General features: G+C 36.3%; 1 protein-coding gene across 1 annotated transcript; it reads left to right on the top strand.

Annotated features, from left to right (window-relative positions):
- Positions 1–1,510: 1,510 nt before the first annotated feature.
- LOC580655 (calmodulin-like) lies at positions 1,511–12,157 on the top strand. The gene is given in 7 exon segments (XM_780701.5): positions 1,511–1,600; positions 1,696–1,720; positions 5,500–5,640; positions 6,542–6,706; positions 8,300–8,336; positions 8,338–8,378; positions 10,227–12,157. Coding segments are annotated over 7 exon segments (441 nt in total). The 5' UTR covers positions 1,511–1,597; the 3' UTR covers positions 10,256–12,157.
- Positions 12,158–13,278: the final 1,121 nt, after the last annotated feature.

Here is a 13,278-nt window from a genome sequence, read left to right as displayed (position 1 = left end):
TACCCCAGATCTCTCACTTCTTGTTGTCATTGTCTACTCTTTGTATTATGACCGTGTTCTTCTATCTTTGTCGTGTAAAGCATTGCCTTGTCCCTTTCTCATCTCTGTTGGCATCCCCCTTTTTATTTCCCCGATTTTGTAGTTCCTCTTGTAGTTACAGATTAGTTAATTTAATTACTCATTATTCCTAAGTTGAGGTGTTCACACTTGTACAAGCATTGTTTTTTAGTGGACCGCTCTGTTTCCAACATGTATTTCTTACATTTGTTTTAAATGCTTATAATTGATTTGTAATGTTTTGTTGGAAACATGAATAAATTGAACTTGAAATTGAATTGAAGGGGGGGGTTAACCCCCCTCCCCCCTGCGTAAGCGCCTGATGTAAAAAGTGCACTCTATATACATAGTTTAAAAATAAAAGACATATCAGCATGATACTCGAACAATTCTATGAATGTCTATTTAAAAGCCCTGTGCATTATACGTCATCGTTATAATTGCCTTCCCCCCTTGAAATAAATGAAAAATTGCCCCCCAGAGAAAAACACATTATACGGAAGCTTTATAGCCTGGTATGAAATTGCATGTTTTTTAACTATTATTTTGTTTTATACAAAGATGGTCTAAATAAATAAATTTGGATTGAACCATGGTAGAGATCGATGGGGGGGGGGGGCGTTGGTGGTACGGTGTACTTCACCCTAAGTCGATATCTCACTTGATATACAGCCAGGGGCGTACGCAGGATTTTTTCAAGGGGGGGGGTTTTAAAATATTTTGCTCCCGAAAATTTGAAAATCGCGCCGGCCGAAAAGTCGCTCAGTGGGGGGGGGGGGGGGGGGGGGGGGGGGGGGGGGGGGGGGGGGGGGGGGGGGGGGTAAGCGGACACTTTTTTTTTTTTTTTTTGGAGGTCAAAAAAAATCGCAACGACTCAGCCAGCCGAAAAGTAGCTCAGTGGGGGGGGGGGGGGGGGGGGGGGGGGGGGGGGGGGGGGGGGGGGGGGGTAAGCGGACACATTTTTTTTTTTTTTGGTCTCGAAATTTCATAATTTGACATTTTTGTCGTTGGGGGGGGGGGGGGGGTAAGGTCACCTTATTTAGGTTAGCCGTGGGTATAATTTTTTTTTTTTTTTTTTTTTTTTTTTTTTTAAATAATAAAAACAAAAACAAAACAAAGGGGGGGGGGTTTTAGGTTTTTTTTAGGGGGGGGGGTTTACATACATAAAAATACCAAAGGGGGGGGGGTTTGAACCCCAAACCCCCCCCCCCCCTGCGTACGCCCCTGTATACAGCATATATAACAAAAACAAATCAACATCCTTATATTTCATCCATTTTTTTTTAAAAGTCACTCTTAGTTCGTTTCGCTACGCTGAGCAAACAAATTTAAACATAAATATTTGTAGTGCTTCTTCTTCTTTTTCTTTTCTGGCAATCACAATTGCATAGATTTAGCGCAAGATGGAGCGCGCGAAGTACGTTCTAGGTGTGCACGTATCAGAGTGGCCGATTATATATATATCTAGCACATCTATACTACCTACTGTACCAGCTGGGCGTATTTTCGACTGACAATAAAGTATAAAACTACCGCAATCATGGTGAGAAAACATCAAAATTTACTATATTTTTCCAATGATCGTTTGTAAATTTTGACTGTAAGTAATGTAAATATTATTTTCTTTTCATATTTCAGTCTGTCACTGAGGATCAACTTTCGGGTAAGTGATTTTCTTGTTCTTTTTTTCCGTCATTTATCCACATTCCAAACCATTGACACAAGGCCGCAAGCGATGGGCTGGGCCAGCGTGAATTTGAAGTGTGTAACGTTGGCTTGCAAAGGGCACGGCATCCCTGTCGAACAAACAAAAATTCAATCTGAAAGATTTCAGTGGCGAAGGAGACTGGATATGCCATGGCATGACCCATTCTAGACCCACATATTGTGATATTGTTTAGAAAAAAGTGATTCTGATATGTAATTGCCTATTTTTGTTTATTGAAATACGAAATATTTCCAGTGCAATAAAGCCAATACTTAGCTTAGTGAACAAATTGATCTAGAAAAATCTTGACTCAGAATCAGACTCATTGCTGTGTACAATACAAAGAGCTTTTACTTCCGGTTTTGAAAATATCCACTGCACTGCGTCTGAAAGACCATTAAAACCTCACTATTGTTGATTAATTATCTCATATGTGTTGGATGAATTACACTGTATGAGATAGTTTAGAGTCTACTTCTTCATTGTCAGAAGTGAGAGTAATAAACTAAAGGCTAAAGAAGAGTAAAGTGAAGCCAGAAAAGTCAGGAAAGTTGTGAAGAGGACACTGGCAGGATCATTCATTTGGCCAGTGTTTTTTGGTTTTGCTTGTTAGTTTGTCTTTTCTCTGTGTTTGCTTTTTGTTTGCCTTTGCATATTTTAGCATACATGTAAAATCATTATTATGCTGGATTGTTTGGACATTTTTTTATTTTACAATTTTATTTACTTGTTATATCATGTGAATCAAATCAGTTGATTTATAAATCTTAAATGTCTTTGTGTTTGTCTATGTCTGTACTATGGCATTGGGCTTTTGCAGACATGTATCAAATTTAAATCAGATAGATGATTAATTGCATCTCGCAACCGACCTTTAACATCACCATCCGAAAGATGTAACTCAGTTTTGAACTGGGGCTTGTCTGAATCAGTTTGTAGGAAAAATTAACCTACTGACTGACCAACTCACATCTCCCATGGTGGACTCAACCTGTACCCTGGCCTTTGGAATCTGGTCATTTGATTTTGCATTTGAAAGAAATGTTTATATATCAAGACTGTTGTTTTTCTTGTCAAGCTTTCTTGACAAGGTTTATCGGATCATAAATCCAAGAACTGATAAATGTAAACTTCATACATGTATGTTTATCCCCAAATCTATTGCGTTGAATATGCTGCATATCTTGTCAAGATTAGGAATAAGTAAAGATAGATTCAGTAATTTTCATGATGATTTAAACAAATATTGTCTATCGAAGAAAAAAAAAAATCTGAATTTATAGTTTATGTTATGCTTGCTTATTTCAGCAAGCAAGTAATCCTAGGCTTCTTTTAAGAAATTCAAATTCATCTGCTATTAATTTAAATAATTGGACACTAAGGTACAGTGTATTTAAAAAAACACCTTTTTATTGCCTTTTTGTTGTGCTTGTGAATCATGGTGTTTCTTGTAATCCAAGGGTAGAACTTAGAAGACTAGAAGTATCCAAGTTGTTTATTATTTCACACAATATTTTTTGTTGTTAAATAAAAGATAATGAAATGTACATGTAGGACCATGAGAAGTCTTATTATAAGTACAATACTGAATACAAGAGTAATTGTTTGTAAATGATCGAGTTTTCTCCTGTCTCTTCCTGTTTTGATTAAATAATTTCTTGTTTTTTTTTTTCATTTTGTCAAACTATGTGGGTCTATCTATTAGTATCTTAAAAGCCAATCCAGTCACTATTTTATAATAACTTGATAATACATTTTAAAAATTCATTGAGTATTTGGTTTCTAAGATTCACCTACATGTATGTGCTTTTGTTGCCAATGTTACTATGTGAGACCCATAAGTCACTAGAAGAGACAAGCACAGATCTATGCTTAGAGGTATGTCATCAGGGATCAAGTTACAAGTTCAAGTTTATTCTCCACATTCCATTAAAAAGTATCACAGTGACAGCAAATCATTATAAAATGGCATAGAAGTGAATTTACATGCCTTAACAATAGTAAAATTACATTGCTGTACATGATAATGAAAAAACAGGATAAAGATGAAATGATCCCTTCTATCTCCCTGGTCATATATGCAGCAGAATAGACTTGGTTACGATGGTCTACAAAACTGCTTGCCTCATCTTTTGGGGCAACTCAATTTGTTGGGTTAACAAGTAGCTGAAGTAAATAATTGAGTTATGCTCAATCAAACAAATCAACTTTAAATCTAATAGCCATAGTCAGCACTCCGTCAAGTAAGAACAATTGTTGTCCACCTTCTTGTTTGTGCTTTGTAAAAGAAAAATGAAATCTTATCAGGTAGAAATGTCAGGAGATTGTGGAGCAGAGACAGGCCTTAGGTGATATCCTGCTGTGTGATATCAGGTGATCAGGTTACTCTCAATCATTCAGTCGAAAAGGAGAGAATCTTGCTGAGGAACATGCATGGAATCCTGTCATAGAGATTTTATTTTTAATCTCTGTCCTTTGAAGTAGAAGTGAAAATGGGGGGGGGGGGAATCAAGAAACTTGAGATTCCCACTCTAGAAAAAATAATGAATGTGGGTACTGGGTAGCAGAAGTGAATTTTTCGGTTTCAATTTTTCTTAAAACAAACAAACAGCCCAAAACAACAAAACATAGAAAACCAAGGACAGGTACATTTTGTGATAAGGAAATGAAACGGTGTAAAATAAGTGTCTGTGTGTACGCTGGAGATTTATGGTCGATATCAGTGGATAGTGGATACTAAAAAACATGTCAGTCAAGTCGGGAAACGATACATTGGAAGTCAAAGGATTTGCTGGTACTTAGACTTCCTGGTCATATTGCAATCTCAAAATATTAGTTACTACATGTACTATAGTTTAGATGCTTGTGAGCTCAAAAGATTGTTCTATAGTTTCTTCTATTTGAATTTAAGTTTTAATTGAGACAGATTTGTACAGTCTTAAAAGTTACAGGTAACCCCCCCCCCCCCCCCCCCCCCCCACAATGAAAAAATAGGAAGAAAAAAATAATAATAAAGAAATAAATAAATAAAACTACCCCAAAAAGAAATGTTGTTGACCCATAACATGATAATGAATAATCATTGAAACCACTACAAATTCACTGACTTGTGCATTTGTCCTGAACAGTCTGGTGCAGTGGTGCCTCCACTGGTGCCACAGCGCCGGCCACTGCTGATTATCATGGAGGGACCCAGATGTGTTTCTCAACAATTATTCATGAATTGAATTACATGTACTTCATGTATAACCTAATTATTTGTTTCCAAACGATATATGCAGTACATGTATAGCCTAAAGCCAACTGGAATGAATTGCAGCTGGTGTATTTGTGATAGAAATACCTTCCAAAAAACTGCAGCAACTCAAGAACTTGTTGTGATATTCTTTTCAACTGGGCAAGACTACATGTATATACACTACATATGATACTCTTCATTACATGAGAATATATTGTTTTGTGGAAATTCTCTGTATCGCACTGCTTACTTCTTTGGGACACTGTGTATGTCTTTGATTTCATTTAAACATTTGCATATACACCTGTACCTAGTGGTTTTTTTGTTTTGATTTTGTTTCTACATGTTGGTCAATGTTGTGAATTGAACTGGTCCTGTATAATTGCTTATTGTACCCATAATTACATTTCAACACATTGCATCCATCTTGGATGTACATACTGTACCGGTAGAGCACATGACATTTATATTTTCTCTCCTTGATCCCTGATAACAGAAATGCAGGAGTGCTTTAGTCTCTTTGACAAGAGGGGAGATGGAAAGATTGATACAGAGCAACTCGGAGATGTCATGAGAGCCAACGGGGGTAATCCAACTCAGGCTGAAGTCAGGAAACTTCTTCAAGATTTTGATTCTGGTAAGTGATATATCAGTTTGCAGGTTAGTAGTCCATGCTTGTAAAGAATGCTTAATGTTTATGTGACCTCCAGCACGTCATTACTTATTATAAGATGATGACGTGGATCCTAATCAAATGATTGGTTGAAAGCGTACACGTGACCAGGCATTTATTTTGCCTAACATGTAATTGCGCATAATTTGGGTAATGACCAGTCATTATCCAATGGGAATGACCGGTCATTATCAAAATCATCATTTTATAAAAACAAATAAAACATAATCTTATAAAACAAATAATAGACATCATTTTGTTCGGGCATTAGTAAAATGACCCACACTTGGTACATGTACCTTCAAAACAGTCCAAGCGCCCTCGGCTATTGCCTCAGGCGTGTTAGACTGTTCCAAAGGTACCTTGTGTGGGTAATTCTTACTAATGCCCTCACTGATGTGTATTATTTGTATACTAATGAGCTGTCCTCAGAATTTTATGATATTTTCACATTTTGACTTGGTTAATGATTTGCGTATATTTTTGTTAATATACATATATTTTGGACTTTAGGACATTTAAGAACAGCAACTCATTATTTGATGATATTATTATGTGGATGATGATGATGATATTATGATTTACACAGCACACATATTTATTTCCTGTATATGTATCTGTAGATATTGCAAATTGAATTACCGTATTAGTAGGTTTTATACTTTAATCTGCAGCATATAAATGTAAATGTACGTATGTAGTATTATGTACATGTACATGTACTTGTGTTTCAAAAACCTGGCTAATGAAAGATGTGAGTTTTCATTTGTATTATAAGCTTATCACTCAAAGGAACTACACCACATCCCTACTGTTCACTAAAGAGGTAGCGTAATAACAAGTCTTTTCTATCATTGTATTACAGGACACAGGGTGCCATTTGAGGAGTTCTTACCAATCATGACAGCAACTATGAAGAAGAAGGAACAGGGCACCCAGGATGAATTCATTGAGGGTCTGAGGGTATTTGACCAGGAGGGTAATGGCTCCATCAACTTAGCTGAGCTCCGACATGTGCTCACCAACCTGGGTAAGAGAGAGAAACAGCACTCTTCTGTGAAACCTGGGGGGGGGGGTGTTTCACAAAGATTCGAGTCAAACTTAACTCTAAGTTGGACTTAAATATTATCGAGAGCCATTTGTAGCCTTATTTTGAAATTTATTCAAATTCAAAAATTCAAGTATTTTAGATTTTTCATAAATCCCACATCAAGAACATGAAATCTCCCATGGTGATAGAAAATATGAATGATTTGAATCAACATTTTATGCCTTTTAAAATAACTTTACAAAATATTTTCAAGGATGCTAATGGCTTTTCATAATTGTTAAGTCCAACTTAGAGATAAGTTCAACTTATGATCTTTGTGAAAACACCCTAAGATTCTCTACCTCACTTGGTCTTCATATACAGTCAAACCTGTTTATTAAGGTCACCCAAGGGAACAGAAAATGTAGTAGACAGGTGGCCTTTGTAGACAGGTTTTAAAATGCAATGAATGCACATTTATTTCTCATAGGAGACAAAATACATGGCCACTATCGATGGTGGCCGTTGTAGAGAGGTGACCTCTAAGAAATGTTTGATTGTATAAATATAGGGTCCATTTTTCACTCGGTTGAATATCAAGTGTGATGGTTTTTACTCTTCAAAACAAAAAATGTCAAGGATAAATTCTCCCCAACAATGTTACCGACAAGGGTGATACATTGTGTGTAAAAACTTGAATTGATGCATACTGAAACCAGCAGAATTGCTTCTTCCTTCCTATAACCAGGAAAGCAAAGAGGCCACATCTTAACAAAAGTTTGGACCAAGGTAAACCAGTTCTAGTTGATGAGCCTGTGTGAGATGTGATGCATATCAAACTATTTGGAGAATCGTGCTCATAAACAGAGCATTCGGTTTAAGGTATTAAGGAATCAACAACATCATTGGAATTGCCATTTCACAAGTTGTTGTTGAAGATTACTACAGCACCTTCTGCAAACACAAGTTAGGGTGATACCGAGATTTAGTGGTGGTGGTGGTGTCTTTTTTTCTTTTGATACTAAACAGGGATTGTTTAGTTATGCACAGGCTTAACCCTTTGCTTACTGGAACCGGGTGGTCCCTGTGTAACCCTATGAGACTTTGATAATTCAGTAGTCAATGGGTTAAATAATATTTACACAAGGATTGCTCAAATTGGAACCAGGAGGGCATTAACTCTGTGTAATTTTGCTTGGTAGTCTGTGAGCAAATATAGATTGTAGGACTATGTATACCACACTGCCTGTTGAACGCTCCAATTCGCTGTGTAAAATATTATGTGAACTATGAATTTATGACAATGTATAAAATGTCAAAACAAGAATAAAGAGTAAGAATTTACACACATTTTTTTGGACCCAATTTGTTACAGACTATACCGAGTGTCAAGATAAACAGATGGATCATATATCCAATGATGCAAAGATGTCAGGCTTTTGAATGAATATCGGCCAAATGAGAAGAAAAAAACTTGTGTCAATATACTAATGTACATTGAAAATATTTTGCATGCGAGAAATATCTATGTGGGTGGGGAATAAAGAAGTCATTAAATCTTTAATTCTCTACTTCATCTCTTTGTAATAACAGGTGAGAAGATGACCGATGAGGAGGTTGACAGTTTGGTGTGGTGGATGTGAGGATGCTCAAGGTCAAGTCAACTACGAAGGTCAGTATTATGATCCTCAACTCCTCAATCGTATTTTTTATTTGTTTATTTCATTCTTTTAATGATAGGAAATGCGATAAAAAAATAATTTGTATTTATAGATACTTGTACATAGATGAAGTAGCCAAGAGTCACCTTTGAATATTTTTGTAATCAGTACAAAAAGATTAAATCAAAGAAACTCACAATGAAGCCTGTAATGTTTTCTTTGATTTGACACCTAAAATCTGGCCCCAGGGAGCTGCAAAGTAAAAATTTTCCTGATTCATGTCAAATTTGCCTTTGCCCAAGTTTTGAATGAAATTGATAGTCAACGTAGGATTAATTTGAGCAGTCTCCATTCTAAGAATCAGAGCTCAAATTAATTTTTTGTCCACGGGGGCTCTTCCCCCGAAAAAAGAGCCCCCGTGAGCCTTCTCACGGGGGCTCTTTTATAACTGACGGGGGCTCTTTTTTATACAAATATCCATTGAATTGGTACCTATGATACTCCTCAAAAAAAAAGATCAGTTGTATTATGCGTATATACGTATGATACCAGAACAAATGTTGATTATCAGAATGTCATTTTGGAATACCTCTATACAAATACCACATTGTCTTTAGCCCGTATCAGTATTAGTATGATCCAATATAAAGCTATTATTCTTTATTATATTGCTTTTCCTCAAAAATAGTTTTGCTATTTTTTTAGGGTTGAGACGCTTAGAAATGGTTTCAAATGTACATTACACGAACCCTGAACCATTGCAAAATGATGGTGGTTCTCTCTCTCTCTCTTTATTTTAATCATGCATTATCAACTACATATAAAGCAGCAACCAAAAACTTAGGGTTATCTGAGATAGGTGAAAGTAAGAGTTAAAAAGAAAGTCATGCTAAAACGGCGCTTCACTTCCCCCGCCCCCTGAAAAAAATTAAATAGATTAGTAGTCCTCCTCTCCAGAATCCCCCTCCACCCCCCCCCCCCCCCCCCCCCCCCCCCGCTTTAATATCACATTTTCACTTGGCAGCTCAAGGGGGCCGGGGTGGGAGGCCATGACCATGTTTCTGCCCTTGCCCGATCGCCTCCAGCTCCAGCAGACATTGCGCGGCAGCGTGCACACGCACCGCTACTAACGGCGCAGTAGGCCTATAACCACTGCTGACGGCGGCACTGCACTGCGAGCTGAATTGGTAATAATAGGCCTACTCATAAAACGAGAAATCTTGCATGCTAATCTTAGTTCCATTTCATTGGTTTAAGGTTTGAAAATTGAAATCAATATTGTGTTAAAGTTATAACAGAAAAGATTATCTTTATTTTATAATTCCACCGGGGCGATTTTAATTTTGCAATCACCCCCGTGAGCAACCCGATGGGGGGGGGCGATTTTGTAGCTCACGGGGGCGAATCGCCCACCGCCCCCGTGTATTTTGAGCGCTGCTAAGAATGCATTCGCACATGATAAAAGCAACTCCATTCTTCCAAAAGTTGGGCACATGCAAGTGAGGCATGCTTTTTTTTATAATAATAGTGGGTTCTTGTATAGCGCTCATGTCAGTCAGATTTGACCCTCCTGGCGCTCAGTGCTCAGTTATCCATTCATTTATTGTGACCAAACTTTGGTCGGGGATGTATTCAGGGGGGCCTCATGTTCGAATGCTGTTGTAGGTCATGTCCTAAGGTCAAAGATCATTTAAGGTTTTAAAAAAATAAAATTTTACCCTCAAGAGCAACTAAACTTGGGTCAGGGATGCTCTTTGGTAACATTCATGTACTTGGTCAGAGTTGGGCAAGACACAATGTGACTGACTATTACCTTGTTTTCTAATGTATAAATTCTTCTTCTTTCTCTCTTGTTTTAGAATTTGTCAAGATGGTGTACAGCCGCTAAATGGAGATTTACCCCAAGACGTGTTCCAATTCCCCCATACTTCACAACAAAATTCAGTCATTGCTGGAAGCCTCTACACCTTCTGTCACTTTCAAGGACATATCTGCAAAACTGATATGATGACAATCTATCCTGTAGTAAAGGTGTCACCATTGGCATGACATTGGAAACAAAGTATCCGTCTGTTCAGAACCATAAGGGCATTAACTCTGTGTTAACTTATAGGAGCTAACGTCCTTCTGGGATCAAACAGATGATATTTATAGTACCTATAGATGTGTTTGTTCATCATGCGATAACAAAATGGAAGAAACAACATGTTTTGACTATCGCTAGGCAAATCTTTCCATATATTCATCAAGGTATATTTATGTGTTCCTAGTTACCTGTCAAAGATCCATGTACTTTAGGTCCTGCCTGTAAAACAACTAAAATTATTGATAAACACAGGCATTGAAGAGTCTTCATGCCAGCCTGAACAGAATTGCTCGAATTCGCTGCCTACGTACACAAAGTTAGATATCCAACAGTTCTTGGGATACAAATCCAATTCTGGTTATATTTTATATGCCACCAGTCATCTTAAAAATATGCAGCATACAAAGATAAACTACACATTATACAAAGACAATACATGGGGGCAGAAATCTTTTCTGAGGATTCATGATAAAAGTACACATATATGAACACATATATTTTGAAACAATGTGTAACCAATTATATTGATCTTACCTTTTAACAGGTGTTAATTAACAATATATGATAGATGCTCTTGTATTACAGACTTTATATTCTAAATGATAAAATGATTCCATTGCTGAAACCTGAAGGTCGATGGTGTATCAATGAAAGAATAATTATAAAAACGTCAATCGTCATTTTTTTTTCACTCCGTAATTGTATTCTTTTCTAAAGAATTTTGAAGATCATGAAAAAGGTCTGAAGGGGTAGAGGAAGCTGATTTAAGGCTAGATTTTTATTTGTAAAATTGGCAACAATAAGTTTCTGTTTGGTGTGTGTTTTTAAGGGAAGTTGAGAATATCTGTTTTCATATTATTTCCAAATGTGTTTATTATATGCATTCCAAGCTAGAAAAAAAAAAATACAGTTTGTTTGTTCATCTTTATTTGGAGATCTACAACTATTTTTCTGGTCTCACAAAAGAGTTAAAATCTGTTTAGAGAATAGAGGTGAAAAAGATGGCTAGAATATTAACATTCATTGAGAAATCAGTCGCAGAAAGGAATATGTATATTGAATAGTGCTTCCGTCTCCATATGGGTGGACTTTAAAACAAGTATTTATGATATATTTAATGTTGATTCTACATCAACTGCCTGTAGCTTAGTTCTTGTATAGGAAGCGCTTTAATTCACATTGTTTAATACTGCTTTGAATTAGAGAATACATGTACTGTGTGGTAGTATACATGTCATCCGCTATTAACCATATGCTAATACTGGCCCAGTAATACATGTTATCAAATACATGTAATCAGTATTGAAGATAAATTGGTATTCTGGACAATTGTGGTCGGGGGGGGGGGGGGATTTTCCTTGCAAATTTTTTCTCTCAAATTTGGATGGTTAATTCATTTAATCTAAAAGAATGATGAAAACATGTTAGACATAATTTTGTTTATTACTTTTTTTTTTTTTTTTTTTTTTTACTTGATTCTTGGAAACAATTATATCCCAATCCCCAATCTTGGTGATGATTATCAAATGCCTATAAATATATTTATTAGTTTTAGAACAGTGATTTATGTGTGACATTAATAACAGTCTATACAAATTACTAACAAAACCAAATATATAATACATGTAGATTGTACTTTTTCTTTTGTACCAAATCGGATTAATACCTTGTGCTAATTTCAATAAAGTAACTGTTATGCTTGTATAGAATGTATCAAAGTGGTGTTTTATTTGAATTATTTTGAATTTCCAAATCCAAAATATAAAAAAAATAAAAAAACTTTAACAAATGTCATAAGGATCCCAATATGATGATAATATTTGAGAGATTTTGGATGCTCAAAGGGGAGATGACACCCCCCCCCCCCTGATTTACAAAATGTGTGCTTCAGGCAATTAAAATTAAGAAAGAATCCATTGTATTTTTCATCAAGTGGGTTAGTCCTGGTAAAGATTTGCTTGATTATTATTAGTATTGTAAAATAAAAGAGAAAATGAAATAGAAAGAGAGAGTGTGAGCTGTGAGAGGTATAGAGAGGCTTGAGAAAAAGAGAGTAAAGTCCGAGTGACTGAGAGAAAAGAAAGGGAGGGGAAGAAGAAAGAGGACTGGGCAATTAACGGCAATAAGGTATATGTCAACAGAGAGAGAGAAAAGAAAAAGGGGGTATTTATACTAAGGGGAATAGCTAAAGAGGGGAAGAAAGAAAGAAAGGTAATACACATGCAGAAAACCAATTTATTCCAAATTGAAAACCAAAATTATTGAAGCCCGGTCGCAGATTTGTTCAGACATGACTGATACGACAACTTATAATATGACTTATTAACCCCAAAAACATGTCAATGGGTTTAAATTGATACTTAAAATCACGCGGTGGCAATTTCCTTAATTTCTGGAAGCATAAGATCATTAGGAACGCATCGGGGACGAATTCTATATTGGCTTGATAATTTTGATATCAAGAACAATGAATCCCGGAGGTTCTCCATCGATCATTTCGAATGTCAAGGTGAAAACAAGACAAAGTGAAACGCAAGCTTTTCTGTTATAAAGAATTTTCACTAGATTGTTTATAAATAGTAAGATTGCAACGGGTTCAAACACCTGTGCAAGACTGATCTGCGGTGAATGAATAACTGTATATTTAAGCATATCAGGAGCTCTTGTAGCGCAGTAACTTTATGATGGATAGTTTCTGCGCTCTATAAGTGTATCATTATTATTATTATTATTATTATTATTATAAAAGCAGGATAATGGGATGATTACTAAACCAGAAAACCCATGTCTCTCGTATGACACCGGCTGTAATGCAGACATCCGCC

Source organism: Strongylocentrotus purpuratus, unplaced genomic scaffold (genome assembly GCF_000002235.5).
Source record: "Strongylocentrotus purpuratus isolate Spur 01 unplaced genomic scaffold, Spur_5.0 spur5_scaffold_6, whole genome shotgun sequence".
In the NCBI taxonomy this organism is placed as follows: Eukaryota; Metazoa; Echinodermata; class Echinoidea; order Camarodonta; family Strongylocentrotidae; genus Strongylocentrotus; species Strongylocentrotus purpuratus.
This window is presented reverse-complemented; position numbering and strand designations above follow the sequence as displayed.